Source organism: Elgaria multicarinata, chromosome 6, assembly GCF_023053635.1.
Source record: "Elgaria multicarinata webbii isolate HBS135686 ecotype San Diego chromosome 6, rElgMul1.1.pri, whole genome shotgun sequence".
Classification (NCBI taxonomy): domain Eukaryota; kingdom Metazoa; phylum Chordata; class Lepidosauria; order Squamata; family Anguidae; genus Elgaria; species Elgaria multicarinata.
Window position 1 is genome coordinate 53,387,453 of NC_086176.1, and position 27,139 is coordinate 53,414,591.

General features: G+C 40.2%; 1 protein-coding gene across 1 annotated transcript; it reads right to left on the bottom strand.

Moving 5' to 3' along the window:
* Positions 1-22,931: 22,931 nt before the first annotated feature.
* On the bottom strand, positions 22,932-26,457 carry LOC134400270 (protein FAM240B-like). The gene is made up of 2 exons (XM_063128582.1): positions 26,318-26,457; positions 22,932-23,016 (listed from the first exon to the last, which is right to left on the bottom strand). Exons 1-2 carry the CDS (start codon positions 26,455-26,457, stop codon positions 22,932-22,934), a joined length of 225 nt encoding a protein of 74 aa, XP_062984652.1.
* Between the last annotated feature and the right edge of the window lie 682 nt (positions 26,458-27,139).

Below are 27,139 nucleotides of genomic sequence, written 5' to 3' on the forward strand. Positions count from 1 at the left end.
TGGGTTGTTGAGGAAGAAACAATCCACAATTAAAACCCATGGTTTGGTTTTGTTTCTCCCTCAACAACCCCGAGTTCCAGGTTCACACATCATGGAAAACAACCTAGGGACTCGACATCCCTGAGTTTGTTTAGTGCATTGTAAACAGGAAAGCAATCAGCAGCCAGCATGTTCCGTGCTCCCATGTACTTTCTTAACTGTGGATTACTTCATCATATGAACCGAGTCACTATGCCCCAAATCCAGCTAAAGTTACTCATCCTTACCAAGTCTCATTGGGTTGTAACCAAACTTAATCATGCTTAGTGTAGATCCATTGAAATCAATGAGACTTAATTTAGTCTTCACTAATGTAGATCCCATTGATTAAGTCTAGTCTTCGGATGACTAAATTTGGATACAACCTATGGAATCCAATGGAACAAGTTAATCATCATCATTAAGATTGATGAGCTAAACAAACTTTATTGGGAGTATTGGACTCAGTGGAACTTCCTTCTGAGTGGACATATATAGAATTGTGTTGTCAATTGAGTCCTATTACTTTCTTTAGGACGTAGTCACAATTAATTTTGTCTGGGTTTTAGAGAACAACTTTTCATCTACGAATGAGATAACAAATTACTGTCTACTTTTTAATTTTGTCATGGCAGTTTGCCCATTTGTTTTAATGAATCCTAACTCTAATGGCCTGGTGAGAACCAAATGTCAACGTAATCAGATGTTTTGTGTGCTTCTTATATAAAATTAAATATTGATTAGGAAACCTAGCAGATACATAGCAGAATCTGATTTGCTTTTCGGTTGATTTGTTTTGTTTCCATGTAACGATTCCTGTTGACATACACACCTAGTGAATACCTCGATTGAACAATATGCTGAGGCAGTTACCTAAGAAACATCCCAGTCTTAAATTTTGCTGAGCTTTTGGAGACCTAATTTATTGATGATGCTCTCTTTTAATTTGTCCTTGCAAAGGCACAAGCTCTGCTGTTGGTAGTGTGGTGAAAAGTATGGGTACTTCTTTTCTATATTATTAATTTATTTATTTGATTGATATCTCACCTTCCTACCAGAAAATGGCACTCAAGACAGCTTACAAAAATAATTTAAAATAGATTAAAACAATAAAACACATTAAAATGCAACAAAAATTTAACAATTATAGAATAAAACCTCAACCAACCCACAGACCCCCTTACAGACCGAAGGTCTTCTTGAATAAAGCAGTCTCTGCTTGCCATTGGAAGGATAACAGAGAGGGAGTGAACCTAGCTTCCTCTGGGAGGGAGTTCCTGGGAGGGAATTGGAGCAGCAACCAAAAAGACTCTCTAGCATTACCACCAAATCCACCTCTGATTGTGGCAGTCTTGAAAGAAGGGCCTCCTTAGAAGATCTTAAGGACCAGGCAGGCTTGCATGAGAAAAGGTGGTCTTTGAGGTAGCCTATAAAGCCCTACCTGAGCTGTGTAGGGTTTTATAGGTCATAACCAATACTTTGAATTCTGCCTGGATATAGACAAGTAGGCAGTGAAGCTGCTGTAACAAGGGAGCTGCATGCTCCCCTTTAACTGATCCCGGTCAACAGTCCGGCTGCACCATTCTGGACCAGCTAAAGTTTCAGAACAATTTTCAAAGGTAGCCCCATGTAGAATGTGTTACAATAGTCCAAACTGTATGCAACCAAAGCATGTGTGACCATGTCAGATGAGACATCTCTAGGAATGGGTGCAGTTGGCCCACTAGCCTCAGCTGTGCAAAAGCACACCTGGAACCACCAAAGTATGAGCATCCGGGTTCAGGGTCAAGTCCAAGAGTACACCCAAATTACAAGCATGAGTTTTTGAGGAGAGTGTCATCCTATCCAGCATAGGCTGAATCCCTATTCCATGAATTGTTTCAATTGATCAGGAGCACCTTTGTCTTGTCTCCAAATTGTTTGCCCTCATCCAGTCCATTACCAATATCAGGCATGATTTAGAACAGAACAGTTTCCTTGGATTTGGATGGAAAGGAGAGATAGAGTTGGGTGTCCTCAACATACTGGTGGCATCAAAACCCCAAATTCCAGACAATCTCTCCCAGCGTTTTCATGTATATGTTAAATATCTTGGGGGATAAGATGGAACCCTGAAGGATACTACAGGCCAATGACTACAACATCAGCCAGGAATCCCCCAGCACTACTTTTTGTGATTACCCTTTCAAGAAGGATCAGAGTTACTGTATAACAGCACCTCCTAGTCCCATCTCACACAGATGCTCCAAAAGGATGCCATGATCAATGGTACTGAAAACCATCGACAGGTCCAGCAGGACTGGGACACACTACGACTGTCCAAATCCCTGCATAGATCATCCACCAAGGTGATCAAAGCAGTCTCAGTTCCCATAACCCGTGCTGAAGCCAGATTGAAATGGATCTAGATAGTGTGTCTTATCCAGAAATTCTTGGAGTTGAGAAGCCACCATATGCTCCAGCACTTTGCCCAAGAATGGAATGCTGGAGACTGGTTGGAAATTATCCAACACAGTGGTGGTTCAGGGAGATTACTTTTTAACAAAGTCCTTACTGCTGCTTCCTTTATATGGAATCACACCTTGTTGGAAAGAGGTGTTCACCACTGTCTTTACTCGCTCAGCCAGTCCCCCCTGCCTGCTTTTATAAGCCAGGAAGGGAAAGGGTCCAGCACACAAATGGTAGACCTCACTTCTCAAGGTTCTTGTCCACATCCTCAGGCTGTACAATTTTAAAAAATATCCATTGTAACTGGACAAGCAGAAGCCAAAGTTACATCCATCCATGATACCTGTATCCACTATGGGATCCAGGTTGGCACAGATACAATGAATTTTATCCACAATGTATCACAAATTGGTCATAGTGAACTATTGAGTGGTCCAACTCTTCTTCTTGACCACCCAAAGAAGCTCTGCTTGGCAACTCTGAGCAGATGCAATGGTGGTGGAGAAATATGATTTCTTCCCTGCCCTCATTCCTTTGGAGTAGTCTTTCCAATGACCTCTAGCCCATGTTCAATTGGATTCATTCCAAATTTTCTGCCAACATCGCTCTAGTTGATGTCCCACTCATTTCATTGCCTGCAGCACCTTGGAAAACTAGGGGCTCATTTGGCTTCACTCCATGGGAGAGGACAGTCAAGAGTAATCATGTCAACCATTTGGGCTGTTTCTCTGTTCCAGAAATCAACCAGGACTTCAATAGAATCACCTGCTGAAGTAACAGGAAAATCCCCAAGGGCTATCAAAAAGCCATTTGGATCCATCAGTCTCTTGGTATAGACCATCTTAAGACTGGCTCCAAGTCCCAGCAAGTCTAAACCCTATCAGGTCACTACCATAGCAAGTTCCTCTATGCCCCCCTCACCCCGATCACCACTATTCCACCCTATACAGAAAACCAAGAATAGTAAAAGAATCATGCTGGATCAGACCAAGGGTCCATCTAGTACTGCACTCTGTTCACACAGTGGTCAACCAGCTGTCAACCAGGGACCCACAAGCAGGACACGGTGCAACAGCACCCTCCCACCCATGTTCCCCAGCAACTGGTGTATATAGGCTTTCTGCCTCTGATACTGGAGGTAGCACATAGCCTTCAGGGCTAGTATCCATTGATAGCCTTCTCCTCCAGGAATTTATCCAACCCCCTTTTAAAGCCATCCGAAAGTGCCTATCACTACATCCTGTGGTAGTGAATTCCATAGTTTAGCTATGTGCTGTGTGAAGAATAACTAGATCTAAAGTGTTTCCTGCTAAATATGTAGGCCCAGATACTAACTGGGACAGACCTATACTTAGCATGGAGGCCTTGAAGTCCTGAGCCACTTCTGACAAGGCAGCCTCAGCATGTATGTTGAAGTCCCCCAGCACAAGCTGTGGATATCCCAGCATAGTATCTGTTTCTTAAGTCTTTCTAAAATATCTACCTAGAATAAGTTTTAAAAACCTTTTCTTTCACCTGGACATTGTAAAAGATTGCATACATGTTCGGTTTTTATTAGATGTATATTTTTATTTGAAAAAAGATCCCAAGCCTAGAAAGACTGCACATGATAAAGGCCCTCACATGAAAATGTACTTTGTGTGTGCAATTACAAAAACAGAGCATTCATGACTAATTGTTTCATCCAGGTATGTGCACCAGAATTGGTGGCAGCTCCCTGGAATTAATCCTTATTGGAGTCGTTGACGATTTACTTCTCAGTAGACATGTATAGGAGTGCACTGTTAATGTGAGAAGCAGCCTTTGTATGAAAGCTTCATCTCTCTTCCACTTATTGGTTCAATTGATTTTAAAGGTATACATTTAAATTTCATTGAGCTCTAGGGAATAAGAGGCCAAATTATTAGGCCTAATATGTAGAGGTCATCATCAAAACCTTTGTAAATATAGAACTAATAGAATGCTTAATGTGAAATCTGAATGAGTAATTAATGAGTACTTCTGAGGATTCAAAAGAGTTGTTCTATGCACAGATATTGCATTAAATTGCTTCTAATTTAATTGTTCTTAACAAAAAAATAATGCCTGTAGTCCTGCTCTTCTGTTTTCTTGTTTCCCCACTAGAAACTGTTTGCTAAAGTTCATTAGGGCATTGTTCTGTGAGACAAGATTAATTACCTCTGACTAATTGTTTCGTAATTGATTCCTGAAACTACACATTATTGATCATTTGGTCCTTCTTTGCCTTTATTTGTGTATCATTATCCTCAAGCATAAGAAACCTAATGGGATCACTTGTGATTATGTTGTTGATGATGACTTGGGGGGGAGGAAAGAAATGATTTCTTCTCTGAATTATATTAAATTTAAATTTAAATGGCAAAAGCCAATTCTTTGAGATGCAGGCAATAAAGATTAGCAGCTCGTTAACAGCTAATAGCTCCAAATTGTTCACAAGGATAGCAAGACAACTGCCTCCAGAAACTCTTGCCTTTGGCACTGTGGAGTTCCCTTAATCAAGTTGCCATTTGCCTGGTAGTATATAAAACCAGTTTGGCTCTTCCCAAACATAAGATGAAATCTCAGGGTCATTACATCATAACAATCAACTCATTCATTATTACCTCTTTGCCATCAGGCTTGAATGAACTGTTTTACTTAATGCAGCTGATGTTTAAAGGAGCTTTGCTGCTTCAGAAGTAGGTACCGCCTTCTTTTAGAACGAATTGCAAAATACTATTGTCATTGGTTTGGTTTTTCTAGCACAGCCTTTCTGAAAGAGGTTCTGTGTCAGAAGCAGGTGCACGGTCCTGGCATGGAAATGTAGTGTCTGAAAAATCTGAACCTGTTGGATCTCTCCCTTTCTCTAATAGAATCACAGATTTGGAAGGGGCCATTTAGATCATGGAGGCCAACCCCCTGCATTCACTATTTTCCATCCTGACTTTTAAAATATATTTTTGAATATATTGAATTTTTAAATTGCCTTAAATCAGCTGTGGTTACACTGTCTTGTCTATTGGGGTAAAGTAAAAACCCATTTTCACTGTGTAATGCTACATCAGGGATGGGCAGAAGCTAGATTTTAGCTCCTTCCTATCTCTCCTCTCTCATCTCACACTATTGCCCCGCTCGTGCTCTTCGCTCCTCTGATGCCATGTTTCTCGCCTGCCCAAGGGTCTCTACTTCCCTTGCTCAGCTTCGTCCATTTTCTTCTGCTGTCCCTTATGCCTGGAACGCTTTTCCAGAACATTTGAGAACTACAAGTTCAACCGCAGCTTTTAAAGCTCAGCTAAAAACTTTTCTTTTTCCTAAAGCTTAGTGCCTGTTTACCCTACCCTGTGCCTGTTTGCATTCTCTTCCCCTCCTTATTGTTTTATTATGATTTTATTAGAATGTAAGCCTATGCGGCAGGGTCTTGCTATTTACTGTTTTACTCTGTACAGCACCATGTACATTGATGGTGCTATATAAATAAATAAATAAATAAATAAATAAATAATAATAATGTTTTGGACTTCCAATTCCCAGAAGACCTGCCAGCATAGCCAATGGGCAGGATTGCTGGGAGTTAAAGCCTAAAACAGCTTAGAAATCTGCTTTCTGCCCACCCTTGTCCTGCATCATACATAACCCCACCCCCAGGAAGATCTTAAAAGACAGATGGGTTCGAATGAAATATTATGAACAAAGTAGTATCTATTTTTCACTCATGACCCATCGGCCAGGCACACTGCCTAATCAAAGCTATCAATGGCTATTAGTCCTAATGGTTATGTGCTACCTCCAGTAGCAGGTGCAGTAATCCTATATACACCAGTTGCTGGGGAACATGGGCATATCCTGCTTGTAGGTTCCTGGTTGACTGCTAATTTGATTGTCTGTGAACAGAGTGCTGGACTAGATGGACGCTTGGGCTGATCCAGCATAGCCCTTCTAATGTTTTTAAGAAATATATGCCTCAACCCAACCACCTGTTGCATCTTGTGCTGGATCATCCAACATTTACAGTGCAATCCAATACATTTCTACTCTAAAGTAAGTGTGTTGGGGGGTTGCAGTCGTCATGCTGGTAACTTTGTAACTCAGCCACATGATTTTTATGAGTAATTGCTATGTCTTTTTAAGAACCTGCTCTAACACCCACTGCTTCTCTGGCATTGCTAATCCTATTGGATTTAATTTTCATTATATTTCTATACAAAGCCAAAGCTCTCTGGACTTATTCACATTGGGTTGCCAGCCTATGATTCTTGGCAATTGACCTAAAATATGTAAATTTCAGATTACACTGGGCAAATAGTACAATGATTACATGCATTTCCATACCTGCCCTTTTGATGGATTAAACACTTGGAACCCATCCTGCCCCTTTTCTCATAAACATGGCACCTTGTTTATCTAGGGATGAATATCTAAGGATGATGTTGAGGTTCTGAAAAAGATTTCTAAGGGTATCAACTCAGTGAATGTATTCCTTTTCCTGAAGCTGTCTGATCCATCTTTTTCTAATTGCCATAATCTCATACAACGCATTAGGTTTCACTCACATCACTTGGAAATGAAATGATTAGACAGTATCAAATTAGAGGTACATCAAAGCCTTGATTGATGTTCAACATTATGCAAAGCCTCTCATTTTCTTTTTGACTTTGAGCCCTATGCAGATTATAGTTTGCATCCAATAATTATTATAAGCTGCACTGTTGTCAGTCAGTCTGTGGAGAGAGCTAGGCCAGCATTTCCATTATTAGCCTCCGCTTTAAAAGGGGTTTGTAACTTCCCTATCAATATTTCATCTGCAATGACATTTGACATTAAGATCTTCTCCTACAGCAATTCACTTTATTTCTTTAAATATTTTTCTATTATTTTCCATTTTTAAAAATACAATATGTGTTTGGAACAAGGTAGAAGCTAGGTCCCTGGAGTGGTTTAGCCCCAGTTAAACATTGACGTCTTAGAAGGAAGACACCAAGAAGAATGCTTCTTTAGCTTCCACCAAGGTTAATTGATAGAAACAGGACAAGCATTTACTCTGAACTGATTGGGTGCATGAGTGAACTCATCAGCAAACAACCCCCCTGTTGTATTGCAAGAATCTTAAGACACCAGAGACATCTTCTTAAACACTACTTTATTCTCGGCCTAGACTGAAACTGAAACTCTAACAAACACACTCCAATCTTCCTGACTCCACCCTTCACTTCCTCTTCCTTCCAGCTCCCCTCCATGCCTCTCCTACAACTCCCAACATGCAATTCACCTACCACAATACCACATATCCCCTTTATTTAAACACAATAACTTTTCCCCACCCATCTTGTACATAACAGACTAGCACATCCCTGCAAACAACATAATACAACTTTTATCCTTGAGTCAATAACATTGTTAATTGCTGATGATGTAAGATAATTACTTAACATAGTCTTTAGCCCATGCAGGCTGTTGTCTAGTGCGCTGAGGACGTTGATCAGGCAGGGGTCTTGTTTGGCTATTTTGAGCAAGGGGCAACACCCTGGAGTCATCAATGCCAACTAGGTGCCCGTTCGTGTCGGTAACTGGATCATACTGAGTAGGAGCCAGATTCCTGGTCTTCCATCTCTGTCCATTTGTAGATGAGTCAGAATAAGCACGAGCAAGATAGTGAGTGTTCCATATACGGCCATCGGATAGTTTATAGGTGTATTGTCCTACCCTGTCAAGTACCTTCAGGGGTAAAGTGAATCTTTGTTCTCTTTTCTGAATGATTCCTGGTTTCTTCACCCATACAAATGAACCACATTGTATTCCTGGTTCCTTGGCGCCATAACGGTGATCTGTATACATCTTATACTTTTGTTGTTTCTTTTGTACTGTTTGCCTCACATCCAATTGCAGGGAAGTAGCTGGCTTAAGCATTTGTAGTCCAGCAACACTAAGCTTTGTGTGCATCTCCTTCCCATGTAATAGTTCAGTTGGTGACTTCTGTGTTGTGGCATGCCTTGTGGCTCTATATACTTGTAAAAACTCTGTAATGAAAGGTTTCCAAGCCTTACTTTCCAAATCAGCTGTTTGTAGACTTTCCTTCAAACTTCTATTAAAACGTTCTATCTCTCCATTCGCCTGTGGATAATAAATTGATGAACGTCTGTGTTTAATATTCCTTTCTGACAGGAAAGTTTCCAACTCTACAGAAGTAAATTGGGTGCCATTATCAGAGATCAGTTCCTTTGGATCTCCTTCTCTACTGAAAACTGAAGAGAGGAACTTGATAACTGTAGCAGAAGTAGCATTTGGAGTAAAAGCCACTTCAGGCCATTTACTGAAGTAGTCTATAAGGGTAATGGCATCACGACAATCAGCAGGGCCCTTTTCAAATGGTCCCACAATGTCAATGGCCAGCTTCTCCCAGGCTGAATCAGGCAATGGAACAGGCTGTAGTGAAGGGACATGCGTGGTTGTTGTCTTGTCATGAAGTTGGCAAGTCACACAAGATTTGATAGCAGCCTCAACCTGCATACCCATTCCAGGCCACCAATATAATTCACGCAGTCGTTGCTTGGTTCGTACAATCCCTTGATGTGTATCATGGGCTAATTGTATCAGTTTTGCTTTTAATTCTGGTGGAACAATGAGACGATGAGTACCCCAGATCACTAAACATTCATATAAGGACAATTCCTCATGAATCTTATAGAAAGGCAACAGGGTCTGATCCACATTATGCACATTGTGTGGCCATTTTCCCATGAGGTAATCCCGTAGCTTGCATTGCACTGGACAGGACAAGCAAGCAGCTTTAAATTGCTCCTTGGAAATCGCTGCCAGAGCAGATGCAATGGATGCAATCACCTCTGTGTCCTCATCTTGTTCACTTTCTAAGGTTGGCAAAGGTAGCCGGGATAAACAGTCTGCAGTAATGTTCTCAGTGCCAGGTCTGTACTCCATTTTGTATGTAAAAGTTAACAATTTAGCAGACCATTTGGTAATTCTCATTCCTGCCCTCCCCAAACCTTTAGTTGTAAGCAAGGTTGTCAATGGATTATGATCAGTACGCAATGTGAATGAACGACCCCATAGGTATGTCCGCCATTTCTCTGTAGCCCATACACATGCCAGTGCTTCCTTTTCAACTGTAGAGTATGATCTTTCTGCCCCTTGTAATGTTCTGGATGCAAAAGCAACTGTCTTTTCACTGTTGTCTCCATGGATTTGGGTAAGTACAGCCCCAAGACCATAGTCAGAGGCATCTGTAGTCACAATGGTTGGTAATGCTGGGTCAAATAAGGACAATGCTGGACTATGTACAATCAGTGATTTCAATGTCTCAAAGCTGGTTTGTGCAGCCAATGTCCACATCCAGGGTGTAGATCCACGAAGCAACTGACGTAGTGGTTCTACTACAGATGCATAATCTGGCACAAATTATGCATACCAAGATGTAAGGCCTAAGAAGGAACGCAGTGTTTGGATATCTTTAGGTGGGGGGGGGGGGCTTCGGTAACTGCCTTGACATAGTCACGATCAGGTTTTAATCCATTTTGTGATATAATATGTCCAAGGAAAGGTAACTCCTTCTGTCTGAACACACATTTGGAAAGGTTCAACTTTACTCCTGCATCTGTAATACACTGCAAAACAGTTTGTAGATGTTTGTCATGCTGGGATCTGTCCAAATACAATGATGTCATCTAGATAGCCCTGGAGCCCTGGCTGATTCTTAAGGATCAGAGACATCATCTTCTGAAAGGCACTGTTGGCTGATGCTAAACCATATGGGACACGTTTAAAATGAAACGAGTCCTCATGGGTGATGAATGCAGTGAGATCTCTCCTGTCCTCATGTAATATGACTTGATGATAAGCACTTTGTAGGTCAAGGGTGGAAAATAATGTGGCACCCCACAGTTCAGTAAAGACTTCTTCTATGTGAGGGAGTGGTGGCTATCAACTACCACTGCCTTGTTTGGCTCCCTCAAGTCCACACACAGACAGATATTTCCTGTTTTCTTTGTAATCACAACAATTGGGGAAACCCACTCAGAAGAATCAATAGCCTCAATGATGTCATTCTGTACTAATTTTTTTATTTCCTGTGATACAGCGTCTCTCACAGCAAATGGTAACCGGCGTAGTTTCTGTTGTACTGGCCTCACGTTGTGTTTAATTTTAACTTTGTGAATGAAGCCCTTTGCACAGCCAAAGTCTTCCTCAGTTTTGTGAGCTATTATGGTTGCAAGAGAAGTATGAACTGTGGTAGTGTCAGGTGATATTGAGGTGATAGTCCCATTAAGTACTTGCATGCATAGTGCAACAAAAAGATCTCTGCCCAGGATGGGTGTTCCCTCTGGTACAACGTAGAACTCAGCTGCCACACAATTTGTCTCAAATTCTACTTTTGCTGATACACAACCCAGAACTGAAATTGGATTCCTTGAGTAACTTATAAGACGCAATTTAGGTGCTGAAAGTGGTGAGCTACTGAAGTATTGCATATAAATAGCCTTGGTCAGAATGGAGACTACAGAGCCTGTATCTAACATCAACTCAATGTCCTGGGAATTCTGTACTGTAGGGACAGACACTCTAACAATACATGTAATTCTATCCACTATAGTAGCTTCAGCAAGGTCTTGCACACTTAAAACAGTAACTTCTGGTACAGCAACTTCACTTATAGACTGTTGAGACTGGGCACTCCGGCATACTCTGGCAAAATGTCCTTTCCTTTTGCACTGTCTGCACTGAGCCTCCCTTGCAGGGCAGTTAGCATAATTTGCTATATGTTGTGTTAATCCACAACAATAGCATACTTAGTGCAGATTTTGAGGGCTGTGAGCACTTTTTTGAACCATCTTTGAACAACACAACTAAGTGCCTCTTTCCTATTACAAAACAGAAGAGAAAAAGAAGGTCTCATGAGCCTGAATGAAATATTTTATTCTGCCTGATGCAGATTTGAAATTTGGAGCATTTCAAGACAAGATACATAGGAAGGATTCTTTTCAGTAAATCTAAAGAAATCCCCTGGGAAAGGAAATTTCTTCTGAAATGTGTCAGGCAGCATAAAATACTTTGTTCAGGCACATGAGAACTTTTTCTCTCTTCTGCTTTGTGATAGTTCAGTGCCTTCCCTGCTTGTTTTTTAAGATATCTTTTTAGATTGATCTGGTTCATATAACACAACAAGCCAGCGTATGGGTTGAGTGTGGGTTATTATTGAATTGTAGGTTGTTGTTGAATCACGGGTTGTTGTGTTTTGTGAACCCAGCTTCAGTCACAAGACATGGTTTGTTAACCCAGAACAACTCACAAAGAGAAATGTGCAGTTCATATTTGGGTTGTGAAATGTGGGTTGTTCGTAGTTATCAAATCATGGTTTGTTAGCACATATTGTTAACCCTGTATTGGCATGAATTCAGTGTCATCTTAGGAACAGAAAAGGCCCTACTATGGTAGCTGAAGTACTTCCTAAGGTTGTTCACAAGTTAAAAACCACTGTAGAAAAAATAGTCAGATATAAATGATTTCTTAATCTTCTTAGATCTCAGTCCTTTGTATAATTACATGGAATGAAATCCTAATGGATTTAGTGAGCCTTGATTATATCAAAGATAATGTTTTTAAAACAAAAGCAGCAATACAATGACTGCTAATTTTTGTGTGCGCTAAATTTGCTACAATCCTTCTATCACTGTCAATATCAGTACTTCCACTATCAGGATTTCCTTCTGACCTCACCATTTACACACACACTGCACAGACATAGACACCATATAAACTGTATAAAAAATGGAAACTCTTTATAATACTCCATGCATCTGATGAAGTAGACTATAGTCCACAAAAGCTTGTGCAATATATATCTTAGTCTTTAAGGTGCTGCAAGACTCTTTCTTGTTTTAACAATGCAATGATTTTATTGGATTGGATTTTAAATATGATGGCTAGAATGCTCAGAATGCTTGTTTATTTATTTTATTTATTAATTACATTTATATCCCACCTTTTTTCCTTCAAGGAACCCAAGGCATTAGTATATAATAAAGTTGCAAAGCCAATGTAATGGCCCCACGCAAGCACCCTAGAATATAAAGGAGATCCCTGCTTTTCAATTGCAAGAGAAGAATTGTAGAACTCTGGGACAATAGGACAAATGAAAACTTCACCTGTTATTGACCTTTGCCTACTCAGTTTTTCTAGGCAGCTTCTCTGGACATAGAATAAAGGAAAGGCTTATTTGCAAAGATTATGGAGATGGAGATTGAAGGAGGTTCTTAGGAAAATGCCCAAGCATTCTTCTCGCCATGCTGAAGTCATAGCTGTGCTTATCTTTCCCTTAAAGAATTGCAAATTATCAAGAATCCCTATTAGTATAACACCTTTATTAGGCCAACTAAAAGGTTACAAAAATGTGCAAGCTCGAGATCTCCAGATCTCTTCATCAGGCAAGATGTTGCAAAAGTTTGATTGTTAGCTTCCTGATTTTAATATTTTAACTGCGAATGTTTAGTTTTTGATTTTAAATGTTTTTAACTGAGATGTCTTGTATTTTCTATTTGGAAATGTTTTAACTGTCATTGTTATGTATTTTTAAATGATATGTTATTCACTGTGGAAGCAACTTGGACAGCACCTTTAGAGTTCTGACTGGTTCTAACTGAAACCCAGAGCAGATTTACTGTCCCACTGACATCAGAGCCACCAGCATCCACTGAATAACACAGTGACATTTCATTTATATCTCTGAATCTTTATAACAACACACTCCAATTGTATCTAAAAACTTTGCTCTACATCTATTAGCTTTCACTGCAAATAGTGCAACCCTTTGTATCACATATGGGTTGGTTAACCATATGTAATTTTTATCATGTATAGTATAGCAAAATGTCAAGTTTGTATGTGTTGCAATGATCTGTGGATTGAGCAATAAACATATTGATTGATTGAATAACACAGTGGCCGTCCTAGTCAGCGCACATTGGCTAGTGTGATCTTTTTCACACATGGCACTAAATAGTACTTGGGAGCATGAGTGAATGTTGTTATTGCAGGATAAAAAACAACAAAAGAGAACGATTCTCTAGAGTGTACATTCTCTGTTAGAGTGCAGGAGGATTTGCATTCATGTTATAGAGGCAGGAAAGAAGCACTAATAAAAAACAATTTCATTGTCTCGTATGAAAGTATCCTTAGCTTATTGTAGAATAAAGATAAAGTCCCTGTTCAGATGACATGCCAAGCCACGGTGGTTAAACATTTTGAACTAAACATTATGGCTTAGCATGTCATGTGAACTATGGCTTACTGTGTTGTGTGAACCATTCCTAGCCATGGTGACTACAACACCACGGTTTAAACATGCTCACTATCCATTTGCTGCAAAAGGGTTAGCGACCTAACCATGGCTTAACCAGTAACTGCTAATAACGTAATTCGTTGTGGCAAGAGCTTTCATAGACAATTGGTTCTTTTATCTTACTTGTTTTGAATTATATCTTGCTTTCCAATTTTCCCCCTACATTCTCCAATAAGATAAGTATCATATGTGCAGACTGTGTGTTTATATACAGAGTGAGAATTTAACCCCCACTTTTTTTTGTTTGACCAATAAATTGAATAGGATATGGGTTGTGTATAAAACTAGTTAACAAGGTGACAACTGAAGATAGGAATTCAGAGAACACAACCAGATAGATAAAGAGCTAAACTGGAAGATGGTACATGTGCTGAACCATCTATAGATTAAATAACCTATCAGGAGAGACAATTGCTTTTTGTAGTGAGAGAACTACCCGTATCCTTAATGAAAATCCTAAGAAGCAACACCGTATTTGCTGAAGGAAGCCAGCTCCACAGCCACTGAAAATAAGAAGGCACAACCACTGTCCTCTGCATTTTTTTATTTATACCAACCCAGAAGTTATAGATTGTCTTCATCTACCAAGTCCTAATCAATTTCCACTGATTTCTTTATATTCCCATTTTATTATCTGATACATGCCTGTACATCATATAAAATGTACAATCTGTTTTGTTTTGACTTTCTCATATTCAGCACTCTCGGGCTGAAGCGGAGCAGCTACAGAGGACGGACCAGAAAGGAAAGTGCTGCTGAATGTAGATAATGAGGTGTAACAAGATACCAATGGCATACAGCACAGTTGTCACTTTCTGATGCCCCTCAGGCACATGCTCCAAAGCTTATGCCAGTCAACAGGGGCATTTGAATCTAGTTGCATATGAAGGGGGTTCTTGAACCAAGCCTGAGGATATGTTGAGCTCAGTTTTAACTTACATAAATCCTGCCTGCAGGATGTGGACAACTGCAGATGAATACAAGTACTAATTGAGTTGAATGCAACTTCTAACAGGAAAGAGCGTACTCCTGACCACTAATTTCAGGGAGATTTTGACACATGCCTTCAATTAGCATTTGCAGAGAGATTAGTTCCATTTTCTGAAACAGGAGTTGGCAACCTGGTGCCCTCCAGATGTTTTGAATTGCAATTCCCTGACCACTTGTACTTCAAAACGTCTGGAGGGCACCAGGTTGCCCACACCTGCCTTGGAATCTTGAGTGTCAGTCATGAGCACTATTATATGGACAGAGTTTCTCTCCATATAACAGTGGAGACATAAACTGACAGATATTTTGTGGTTGGGAAGTTTTTGCAACTACGTATGATCTGCTCCTTGTTTCACTGAGACACGATGACAAATAAGATATGTGCTACTAAGGAATCAGCATTGGTCCAAGCGATCAACTTGTTCCCTGGCTCTGATATCAGAGCCCAATTTGACCCTTACATCAGTGGGGCAACTGGGACCATGGCAGAGAGGATCAGAAGGGTCCAGAACCCCTTAAGCTTGACCAGGGAGGCTGAGCATCATCTGTTCTAAGATGCTGTAATCAAGGCTAATTGATAAAGAAGAGGGTGAGATGCAGCCTGTTTTTAGGCTGAGCAACCGATGTCATCATCTTACTTGCTGTAACTTGAGAGCAGAGATTTGATGTGGAGCGGAACGTAAACAGATCTGAGAGCTAATGTGTTCAGCTTAGGAAGCTGCCTGAATTACATGGGGGCTGTTCACACATAGCAACAACCCATTGGTTTAAAAAGCAATGGGTTGTAGGGGACAGGAAGGAGTACTGACTCTTCCGCTTTAGTGCACAACCCACGACCTGCACCTTTGTAGGTTGTGCAGCTTGATGTACAAACCTGGATCCGTGGGTTGTTTAGGGGTTAAACAACCAGACAGTTAAGCTAACAACAAACCATGGGTGGTGCACTAAGAGGTGGGCGCACTGCAGGCAGCGCACCTGTGTGTCCCCAACAACCTATTGGTTTTTTAAATGATGAGTTGTCATTACATGTGGACCAGGTTATTGAGTCAGATAGTCCATCTACCCTGAAACTGGTGACGGTTCTGCGTGCAAAGCAGGTGCTCTACTACTGAACTATGCCTCAGAGAGAGAGAGAGAGAGAGAGGCTCTGTTCAGAAGACGCCTTAAACCATGGCTTTAAGCATGGTGAAAAAGGCAAAAAGTCTTACCATGGTTAAAGCCATGGTTTCAGGTGTTTTCTGAACATGGCCCAGCTTTCTGGCTTAACCACTGTGGTTAAAGCCGTAGTTTAAGGAGTCTTCTGAACACAGCCTGGCTTTCCAGCTTAACCACTGTGGATTATAGGCAAGTGTTTTCTTTGTTTTTCTTGTGTTTGTATTGATGATTTTATTGTATTTTATTATGTATTTGTGATATTCGAATTATGATTTTAATAGTGTCATCCAGCTGCTTTGTTTTTATTTATTATCTGCTCTGAGCTCCTTGTGAGGAAAGGTGAGATATAAATTGATGATGAAGATGATGCATTTTGATTCCCTCCCACAGTATTTCCCAGCAGACCAACATTTCCACTGGAGAGCCCTGACTCCCACTTTAGAGTGTTGCCCACAAAGTGCAGAAGAGGAAGAATGAGTTGAATGTGCAAGATAAAGTGTGGGCAACTGAATCCCACATTTAAGAATACAGAAAGTCTCTACTGCTACATAGTGTGGATATTTACCAAGTTCCTTATTTTGAGTGAATGATTGAATTTGTAAGAGCCTTAACTGCTCTTAGGCTGAAAGTTTTTTTTCTCTTGGTCCCAGAAATATATATGTGGTGTACTTGTTCAAATCATGAGCAAAGCTGCCCTCCGATACCAATTTGTCCTTTCTCTCTCTCTTGCTAACAGCTTCTAAAACTTCAAAAGAAAAGTCATACCAAAAATGACACAAATTGTTCGTGCATGTGACCACTGGGTGACACTGTCAAGACATACTTTAATTGTTTTTTTAGAAGCCAATGCACTTAGTAAGAAAGTTCATCTGTTCCTGCTTGGACTTCCTGCCAAGATTGGTGTGACTATATTTGCAAGAAATGACTTTGTTCTAGTTTCTGCAGCACTGTCACATCCAATGTATTTTTTTCAGCAAAATAAAGCCTAAGAAAACCATTTCTGGTTTGTAGGACATACAGGTCATGAGTAGTATGGAGGAACTTTTGAACATAGATTCAATTAAATGTCTATGAGGGTACACTCCGTGCAGTAGTTAAAAGGCTGGTCCATTTTGTTGGCTCTTATCCATACTACTGGAAGAGCTCTATACCATCGAATGGAGTTATTTGTATTTTTGCTAAATACAAAATATAGCCCTCAAAAATAGAAGCTCTGAATAACTGGATTCAGGGTTTCTGAATCAGCCTTTGTTATGTGTGTTTATCACATTCATATTTTATGGAGAGTGTTTTTTTTGTTGGTTCCCTCCAGCTTTTTCACAAGTAAGCACTTTTAGTACTCCAGGGTCATGTACATCAGGCAGAAGAATGAGAGATCAATGAAAGTTAGGAAAGACAAGCATATATCAGTTGAGATCAGAATCACAAATGTATAACATTATTCAAATGTCAGTATAAGTGAAATATTTGTTTAGTAGTATGCCAAAAGGCTAAAGTGACCAAAATAAATCCTGATGAGTGCATTAAATAAAATGGAGCAGTGCTTGGCATCTAGTGCCCATCAAGCAAACCTTTTTCATGCAAAAGAGAAGAGAGAAAGGAGGGGGGGAAGGAGGATCCAGTTTTACACAACTGATTTTACCATCTAAAATACTGATGTGTTTATACTGTACTTTGAGTTATAATTATTAATATCAGGTATATAGTGAAAATGTTAACTAACATTCTGACCCTAAACATCTGCACCCATGCATCTGTCTTGTGCTGTTGACATAGCAACAGCTGCTGTATTGGCATAATGCGTTTCTCATGATTCCAGAGGCTGCTGTGAATATCCCTAGTGGCCCACAATAACTTTTAACAGTCACCAGAAATATAATAATCACAATTAGGACTAGTGGTGAAGGTAGGTTATTTATTTATTACACTTTTTAAATGCTTCATAAAATATTTTCTCTAAGTGTGACACAGTTTAGTTAAAATAATACAACAACAAAACACAACATATTAATAGGATGCAATATGTAATTAGCCTGGGTTTGTGTTTGTGGTTTTAAATTGTATGTTTTTGTGATTTTAAATTTTTGTATATTGTTTTTAAGTGTTTTTATCCTATGTAAACCGCCCAGAGAACTTCAGCTATGGGGCAGTATACAAATGTAATAAATACAGCATTTATTTATTTTTAAAAATATAGTCTCTGGACTTAATGGCATTACTGAGGTACACTTTAAATTGAGATGTGTATAACTTATGTTACTTCAAATTGTAAAAGTCCACCCTGCTGTCTTTAGGGCCCCTCTGGCTTATTCTGCTGAAGAGGAGTCCTAGACCTCTGCCCCAAAGCCCTGTCCTGAATGCGGTACTGATTGTAGGGAAGTTAAATCGAGTCATAAAGCAAAGAAACATAAAGTTTCATTCCAGCTATGTCCTGTATTATTGATATTTAATGTAATAATCAAGGCAATGAAATACAAATCTATCTATCTATCTATCTATCTATCTATCTATATCTATCTATCTAATAGGTTTACCCAGTGCATTTTGATGAGAATTGGATGCATTCAGCATACCCACAATTCAGCATACAGAGACAATAGTGGGGCATGGTACACTGTTGAGATGTGGTTGCCGTGTTCCACAACATTACACCTTTGATTTTAGAAGACAAACTTCAGGTTTGATGAAGTAGATAGAAAGGGAGGCAGCTGTCACCTTAAGAGAACTGTAGATTCTATGGCTTTGTTTTGTTATCAATGCTATGTTCCTTTTGGATAACTAACTGTTTTAATGCTTTTTTATTTTGTGAAAGACTGCAAGTTTTGTCTTTGCCTTCAAGATGAATTTAAGATTTATACTCCTGTCTTTTCAACTTACCTCAGATCTTATTGAATAATGTTCTTTCTGCTGATTAAGATACTTCCTTGGCATTTTAGACTTGAATTTTAGCTCTATTTTTCCCTGATTGATCTTAAATTGTATTTATTACTGGGAGGCTGCACTAGTTTGCTCTCAGTATATAAAACTGCTAGCCAGATCACTCTTGGAAAAAAAGAAAAGAAAAGAAATTGAGTTTGGGATTTGGGTACTTGTATAAATATAGATAATATGAGCCAGAATAAATCTACCAGTGTAGAATCTGGCACTAAAATAATTCACCTAGACATTAAAAGTGAACTACAAGGCAAAAAATGAAAATGGAGTTAAATCCAGCAATAAAGAAAAGTGAAAGAAATGTATTAATCAAAGAAATTTCATCTTCCTTGTTTAACATGTCTCAGTTCTATCGTTGTTGCAGCTGTGATCTCAGAAAAGGAAAGATGAAAAATAAGCAAGTGATGGCCTGATCAATTAATGTTGTGCACTTATTATACATACAAGATGACCATATGGAAAGGAGGACAGGGCTCCTGTATACAGTTGTATAGAAAAGGGAATTTCGGCAGGTGTCATTTGTATGCATGCAGCACCTAGTGAAATTCCCTCTTCATCACAACAGTTAAAGCTGCAGGAGCAAACCAATAATAATAATGGTTCCCCAGAATGCCCCACCTCTGTCCACCTCTGTTTCACCCTACCTCTGTTTCACCCAACCACCAATATTTTGATGGCTCCCTGGCTTTTGCATAGTCCTCACATGCTCCTCATTCTAAAAGGTTGCAGTGCCTCTCCTAAGGCTTAATTACTGGCAGTAAGAGCTTTAAGCTACAATATGCTTGTATTTCTTGTAATTTTAACCTCACTCTTTTTGCCTTTGGCCCCACTCACCACTGGAAGGCATCTCTCAAGAGCTTCTATGAAATTGAATTTGGTCCTTGGGCTGAAAGAGGTTTGACACCCCTGAACTAAATGCTGCTTTCCGTGGTTCATTTCTGCTACTGCAGGCTAGTATAGTTGGACCCCATAGCAGCACGAAGAAACAGCGTATGGCCCCACAGTAATTTATATCAAGGGTATTACTTGTAACACATATGTGGATGGTGAGGACAGCCAGAGAGGAGACAAGGCCTCGTTTTCTGGCCTTGATTTACAGCAGGTGAGGATCTGAGATCATCAGGCACTCCGTTCGCTACTGCAGCTTCCCTCATGGTCTCCCCATGTAGAGTTACTTCAGACACGGTGCAGTGGTCACAAGCCATTGTCCATCTTAGATCTGCTCAGGTTGGGCTGCTGTTTTAAAAGCGCTTCATCTCAAAATATTGCTGTATGTAGAAGCTAACACATCATGAAAAGAACTTCTAGCCTTCTCCTTAATGTTTTAGTGTGTGTGTAAGGGGCACGTGGTGGTGGGGAGCATTTTAAGACAAATTATTCTTCACATGCATACTTGAGAATGTACAGACTGTACATACCTTCGATAAACAGATTAAGGGAACACACTGGGAGACTTAGGTGAGGGGAGTTGCACAGTAGTGCACATACCTGAACATCACTGTTTTTCAACTTAAGATTCATCTATTTAATTTAAAATAAAAAGGGGTGGGTGGGAGCAGCATAACCAATTAAAAATAGATTTAAAAAAATTATCCAGTTAGGGGTGAGTGGATTGTGACATCCCAGTTGCAACCAGTTTACAGCTGCGCATAGCGCTTGTGTTGTAAAGATGCAGAACCAGTTTCCCCGAGCTCAGGCCAGATCTATACCAAGCAGGATATGACACTTTGAAAACTTTGTATGGAGTGTGTCCTGGGCCCCAACAGTTGTCACTACTGTTATAAACTGTTTTAAAGCGGCAGTGTAGATCCTGCCTCAGTTCTAGGAGAGAAGGTAATACACAGCAAGTGCGCTCAGTGTTCAAGTTAAGTATGTTTATACTTCTAACAAGGGAATCTGAGAACGCACAAAGTTCTCCCCCAGGAAAGAAAGTAGTCCCTCTCAACCCTGTGTGTCCTTCCTTTTTCTATTCCCTCCATTTTGTTTTTCTTGTTGGACACAGAATTTGAAAAAAGACTCCTGAAACATGAAAGTCACAAGACAATCTGTTTTCATATTATTTATTTAACAAATATCTTGGATATGAATAGCTATATAAACAAGATGATACTGAATGCCGAATGATATAAAAAAGTATGGTCAAAAAGTCAGGAAATACTGTTGTACTATTTTCTATTTGATGTTGTCTTTTAATACAGCACCCCCACGCACACACCCAACAAACTTCATTTTATTTTAAAGGGGAGGCAAGAGAAAGAAAAACATTTGAAAAACCTGAACGAAGAACTTGCTAGGCTTTTCCAAGGAAAAAAAACTTTGAGTTGTGCAACTCAACTATGAACCTAAAAAGAGAAAGTAATCCTTACTAACCTGAAAAACATGATCCCTTACCCTCAGTTTTTCTCATCTGCAAAATGAAACGAATACTGAATTATCTACCTCATAAGGATGCCAGCAAAGTTATTTCACGTTTAAGTGTTTAGAGTTCATATCAAGCAGCATAACAATAGCCTTCCTAAAACAAGCCATTTTGAGAACGTTGGCTGCTGTTATAAATATGTGACCCAGGCCATAGCTAGACCTAAGGTTTATCCCAGGATCATCCAGGGTTCGTCCCTGCCTGAGCGCTGGATGCCCTGTGTGGCACTTAGATGAACAGGTTTGACCCCAGGCAAATCCTGGGATAAACCTTAGGTCTAGCTACGGCCACAGATACTTTAAGGGCAAACTAATGTAATAACATTACTCCATTTATACCTGTTTATCACAGGTTAGAGTGCTGTTGGATATTTATGATGCAGAAAGATGAGTAAGGAAAGTAGTCTCATGGGGAAATCTTAGGGAACACCTACACAAATCTTAGGGCATATTTTCACAGAGACACATTCCTTTATAGATGACTACAACGTTAAAGGATGCCTTAGATGTGTGAATCAGCCATCATATCACCTCAAAACACAGCACATTTCAGCAGAGATAGTTCATACATTCTGCTGAGAGAAACTGGGTGATATCATCATACAATGTGACATTGTGCCCCACTTTCAATGTAATGTTAGCCCATGAGTTGTTGAAATCATGGATTATCGTGGGAGCAAGCAAGCAAACTGGTTTGTTATTGGTTAGAACTCTGGGTTGTTTGTCCCTCAACAACTCAGAGTTCTGGTTTCATATGATGCATCAAACAACCCAGGAGCAATGAATTGATGATACATAGTAACTCGGTCTGTGTGACACACTAGCCAATCCTCACAGGGGGTTCTGCTATCTTTACAATATAAGTACAAATACTATATTGTCTATATTATACAGGCATATTTAAGGCCATGCTTACCAGTTCACACAGCTGATGAGATGATTGTGAGACTATCAAGGCCAAGCAATTGGCATATTCTTTGTGTTTCTTATTTTAAAAGGATGTATTAATGGGACAAAAGGCCATGCTATAAGACAACCCTATAGGATGAACAGTTAGTCCTATGGTGGCTATTGAGATACGCTGAACCCATGTGGAGCAAATAATACTGCTGTTGTCTCGATGCAGACTGACTCTGAAATGTTAGTAGTATATGAAGTCTTGCAGTTTGATTTCTTTACTGAATATATTTATGGCTGGACAGAATTTTGATGAAAAGTTACAAAATGACATATCTGAAGAAGCAAATAGGAGATCATTTATAATATTTATCAGTTTCCTCTCTGCCTCAAGGCACCCTAGGCCAGTGAACAATATTAAAAATCTACACTCTAAACAATCCACAATTTCAACCAGAACTGTTAGAATGCTGTATGAGCCTATTGATATATTCTATCTTGCTAAGAAAGTTCTCAAGGGGGTGGGGAGTAGAGAGCAACTTTTTGATAGCTAAAGGATGAAATCAAATAGTCAAAGAGATATCCAAACAGGTTTATCTATCTATCTGTCCACCCCTCAGTTTCTAAAGGAATGCAAGCTAGACACTTTGCCTCAACACAAACTTTCTTCTTTTAATTTAAGCCACTGTTTCAGTCGAATCTGTAAAAGCGCAAGATGTTTTCTTCAGTTAGGGGCTTCGTCAGTTTCATCTTGTTCTTGTAGCATTTTTAATCTCTTTTCCAGCCTTTCTGTCCATTCACTTCTCAGTCTAATCGGAAAAAAATATATCTTGTTAGCATATGCACCACTTAGCAAGGAAAAACATTTAGAAAATAGAAGTGCCACTTTGTTATTCCTTGGGAATATTCCTTGACTACATTCACAAGGAGTATCTTTTCCACTTTCATCATTAGTGGGTATTTCTGTTCATAATTATGATATTCTTCTGAAGCCCTGTTGTATGTCCTTCTGTTCACACATATTTCTCGGTGGGAATGTGTGCCGAAGGATGCTTGCTGGCTCTGTAGAGCTCTTAAAGATGATTTATAAAGCTCTGTACAGTTTGGTGTCCTGAGAATTAGGGATATCCTTTCTGTTCCATATTTTGCAGAGGTATCTTCCAAAATATGAGACATATGGCCACCCTGTAAGATAAGCAAAACTGTGTCTGCCCTTCACTGACAACTCACTTCTACTTTGGCTCAAGTTGATGGGATGCCTAATTCCGATTAAAACAGGAATGGTGTTCTGCATGGAAAATCTATAAAGTGACACCACTTCCACCTGAAACAGTGACAGTTCACATGGCCAATTTTGAGTCTCCTCTCCACTAGAAGACTTACTGGGAGTTGATTTGCTCAGAGCTGTACTAAGGATATGGTCTATATAGCCCTGGTCTTAAGCATTGTGTTTTCCAGGGTACTAAAAGCACCATCTACTCCTTCCAGGAAAGACTTACAAATGGACCTCATAGCTGCAGCTTCTTCCTTCTTCTCTTCACCTCCCCTCCCAAATGACCCCATGCTGATGCTTTCATGTTTTGCTGTGTTTCCTAAACTGTAAGTGAGCTTTTCTACCACATTAAACACCTAGCTCCTTTTAGACCTGCCTGGATGAGTTGCAGAGCCATTTGCTTTGTTCTTTATTTAATTAATTTTGAGTACTACATCCCAGAAGTGGCAAGAGTTTTGGTTTTCTTTATAATTTCAGTTCATTCTTTAAATTCTCCATCCGTTTAGTTCAATAACGAATGAACTGAAATTCTTTAAATTCTCCATCCATTTAGTTCAATAATCTAACACTGAAAGAAATGTGAATAGGCTTTGGAAAAGTAACAAACCTCTAATGGGTGGAAGACCTGCTAGCAAAGAGTAGCACACACCTTTTGTGGGTACATACTGGAAAATTGGCTTTTTCTGAGAGGCTGAAAACATTGTTAAGAGTCAAAGAGTTCCATTCTCTCAGCCATAGATGCTGCGTTGTCTTTCTGTGGCTTTTATTATTGTGATAAAGTGGTCCTGTGAAAGGGCTAATATGGTAAGTTCAACAGACATTAACCCACCCACCCCAGAAAGGCTAAAAACAAATATTTCCAGGACATGGTAATTTGTGGTCTCACCACATGGGGAATATATTGACTTCAAAGGACCATTTTATATTACCAAATGAATATTGAGGTGTAGAAGGCTTCTCACAATTTATCTTAGAACTCTGCAATGGTTTTAGAAATTTATATTTTTTTGCCATAGACAGTTCATCTTTTAGGGCAGGGATGGGCAACTTGTGGCCCTCCTGATCTTTTGGCCGGTGGCTCCCATCAGCTCTAGCTAATGTAGCCAATGGTGAGGGATGATAGGAGTTGTAGGCCAAAACCTCTGGAGGGCCACAAGTTACCCATCCCTGCTTCAGGGCATGGGTTCAGAAAGTCTTTCACCCTGAGGGTCAAATTCCATTTTGGAAAAGTTCTTCCAGGCGACAATCCAGTGGATGATGGGGCTGTAGCAAAATCTTATGGATGTCTACTTGGAAGTATGTCTTTGTGAGTTCAATGGAACTTATTTACAAGTGTGTGTAGGATTGCAGCCTAAATAACAAATTGGAAGGCTTGCAATAGTAAGATTAATGATAATAATTTAATTATATACGGCCAGATGCTGGTCAAAGGGCAATCAAAAAGAGAAGCAGTTGAAAAGCTTAGCAATGCCTTTCATAAATGGGTTATATGCACAAATTAGTTTATTTACAGGTGGAAATGGTAGGCGGCTCCTTGTGACTGGTAGAAAAATGAAAATAGACATTTTGTCTTTAGGATGAGCTGTCCTGGAGGCCAATCTACATACAGCTCTTATACCCAGTTTGCACATCATGGGGTGGGGTGGGGAGGCACGAATTGTTCAATCCATGGGTAATTATGAATGAGTGGGAGTGAGCAAGTATATTGGCCTTGCACATCTGCTACTGCTAAGCTGAAGATCCCAAGAAGAAACTATGGGTTACAAGTCAGGGGTGGGGGGAAAGGCTGCTCCTGGGTGCTGGGCTGCTGTGGGCTTGAGTGACCTGGTGGAGCTGAATGTTTGTCTGCCCCGCCCCCTGCAGGTATTAAAGACTTCTGGCTGCTGGAGGCGCGAGCCGAAGGACGAGAGTCAAAGCGAAGCCGATCGAGCGGAACATTTACTCTGGAGGAAGAAACCCAGCCTCGGACCGATTCCTGAAGCCTAGCAAGTAGGGTGCTCAGGCATACTGCCTCTGATACAAATGCTCAAATAACCCATAGGGACTGAACAAGGAGAGAGGATTTTGTTGGCAGAGACGAAGCTCCAAACATAACCTCCCAAAGATAAGAGTTTTTAACTTCAATTTTATATGGACATTTTAACTTACTTTTTTCTCATTTATTCAATTTTATTGGTTCATCAAACTGGGACTTAACTTGGCACTTAAGTGTGTTTTTACTACAAGTCAGGGGTGTTCCTCTCTTGACAACCCATAGTTTCGCATTTGGACATTTGCTAAGCAACCTGGGGATAAATCATCCCTGGGTTTTTTTTTTTAGCTCAATGGGAGTGAGGGTAGCACCAGCCCACTATTTTATTCCTGCTCCATTCACAACTACCCAGAGTTTCAACAAATCCTGGGTAGCTATGCCATGCGAACTGGGTCTACAAACCTCTGAATTTTAGAGTTGCAAGAAGGCTTGGAGGTTGTCTAGTCCAAACCCTGCTCAATGTAGGAATCCTGTGACTACAGCATCCTTGATAACTGCATCTTCTGCAGAATGCCCTTCAGATGTCTGAAGACAGCTGTCATGTTTCTCCTTATTCTTTTCTGGGCTAAACTTCCCTAGCTCTTCCAACCATTCCTCATAGTACTTGGTTTGGCCACCTGTCACCTTCTTGGTCACACTCTTTTGGACATGTCCCAGTTTGTCAATGTCCTTCTTAAGTTGTTTCTCTATTACTAGAAGGCAGTTTCCTGGGATCACCTTCTCACACAGCCACTGCCTAGATTCATATTGATACATCTTAAAACTGTAACAAATGAAACAGCAAAATACAAAACTACATGCTCACTTTGTCAGTGCACTTTTTTGTTTTCGGTCTTTCTCCGCTTCAGAATGTTGAGTCTGCTTCTCAATGGTCTTTTCCCAGAAGTTTTTCAGCTCACCAGTCTCACAAGCGAGTACTTCATGGCGAAAATGCCGACTGTTCATTTTCTGTAAAGGGGAAAGACACCCCCCCCGCCCCCCGCCCCAGATTAGGAGTTAACAGAATTTTCCATCCTTTAATAAAGTTCGTGCCTTGGCCTACTTTGCAATGTAGATTTAGAAGAATGAATTAGTTTTTCATTCATAAAGCTATAGCAATTGCAGCCCATAATTGTTCGCCTAGCAGTGTCTGTGATAAAAAAATCTGTCACTTCCATCTAATTGTTGCTGTGACCTTTCAGATCAAAACATAGGATAAAGTTATTGCTCTCACTTTGGCATATTAATGAAGTCATTTTGTGGCTCCCATATATTAAGAGAAGTAATGGGAAAGTAGCAATGACATTTCCACGATATTCTGGAGATATCAATTACTGCAGATTCCTAATAGGCAATTTCCCCCCCCCCCCCATTCTTTAGAACACTGCAAGACTTATCAGTCAATGTATCTCTAGCACATATGAACCTGTTCATTTGCACAGACTTTTCCAGTAGGGGTGTGCACGGACACCCCACTCCGCTTCACTTTAAGATCCGCCATTTTTGGATCGGCCCGCTCCGCCCCGCCCCCACTCCGCCTGTGCCCACTCCGCTCCGCTCGGAGCTCCGGATCCGGATCGGAGCTCCAGTCCCCCCCCATAGGGGGGGTTACCGGGCCCTGCCGCCATCACCGCCCATGCGGCGACGG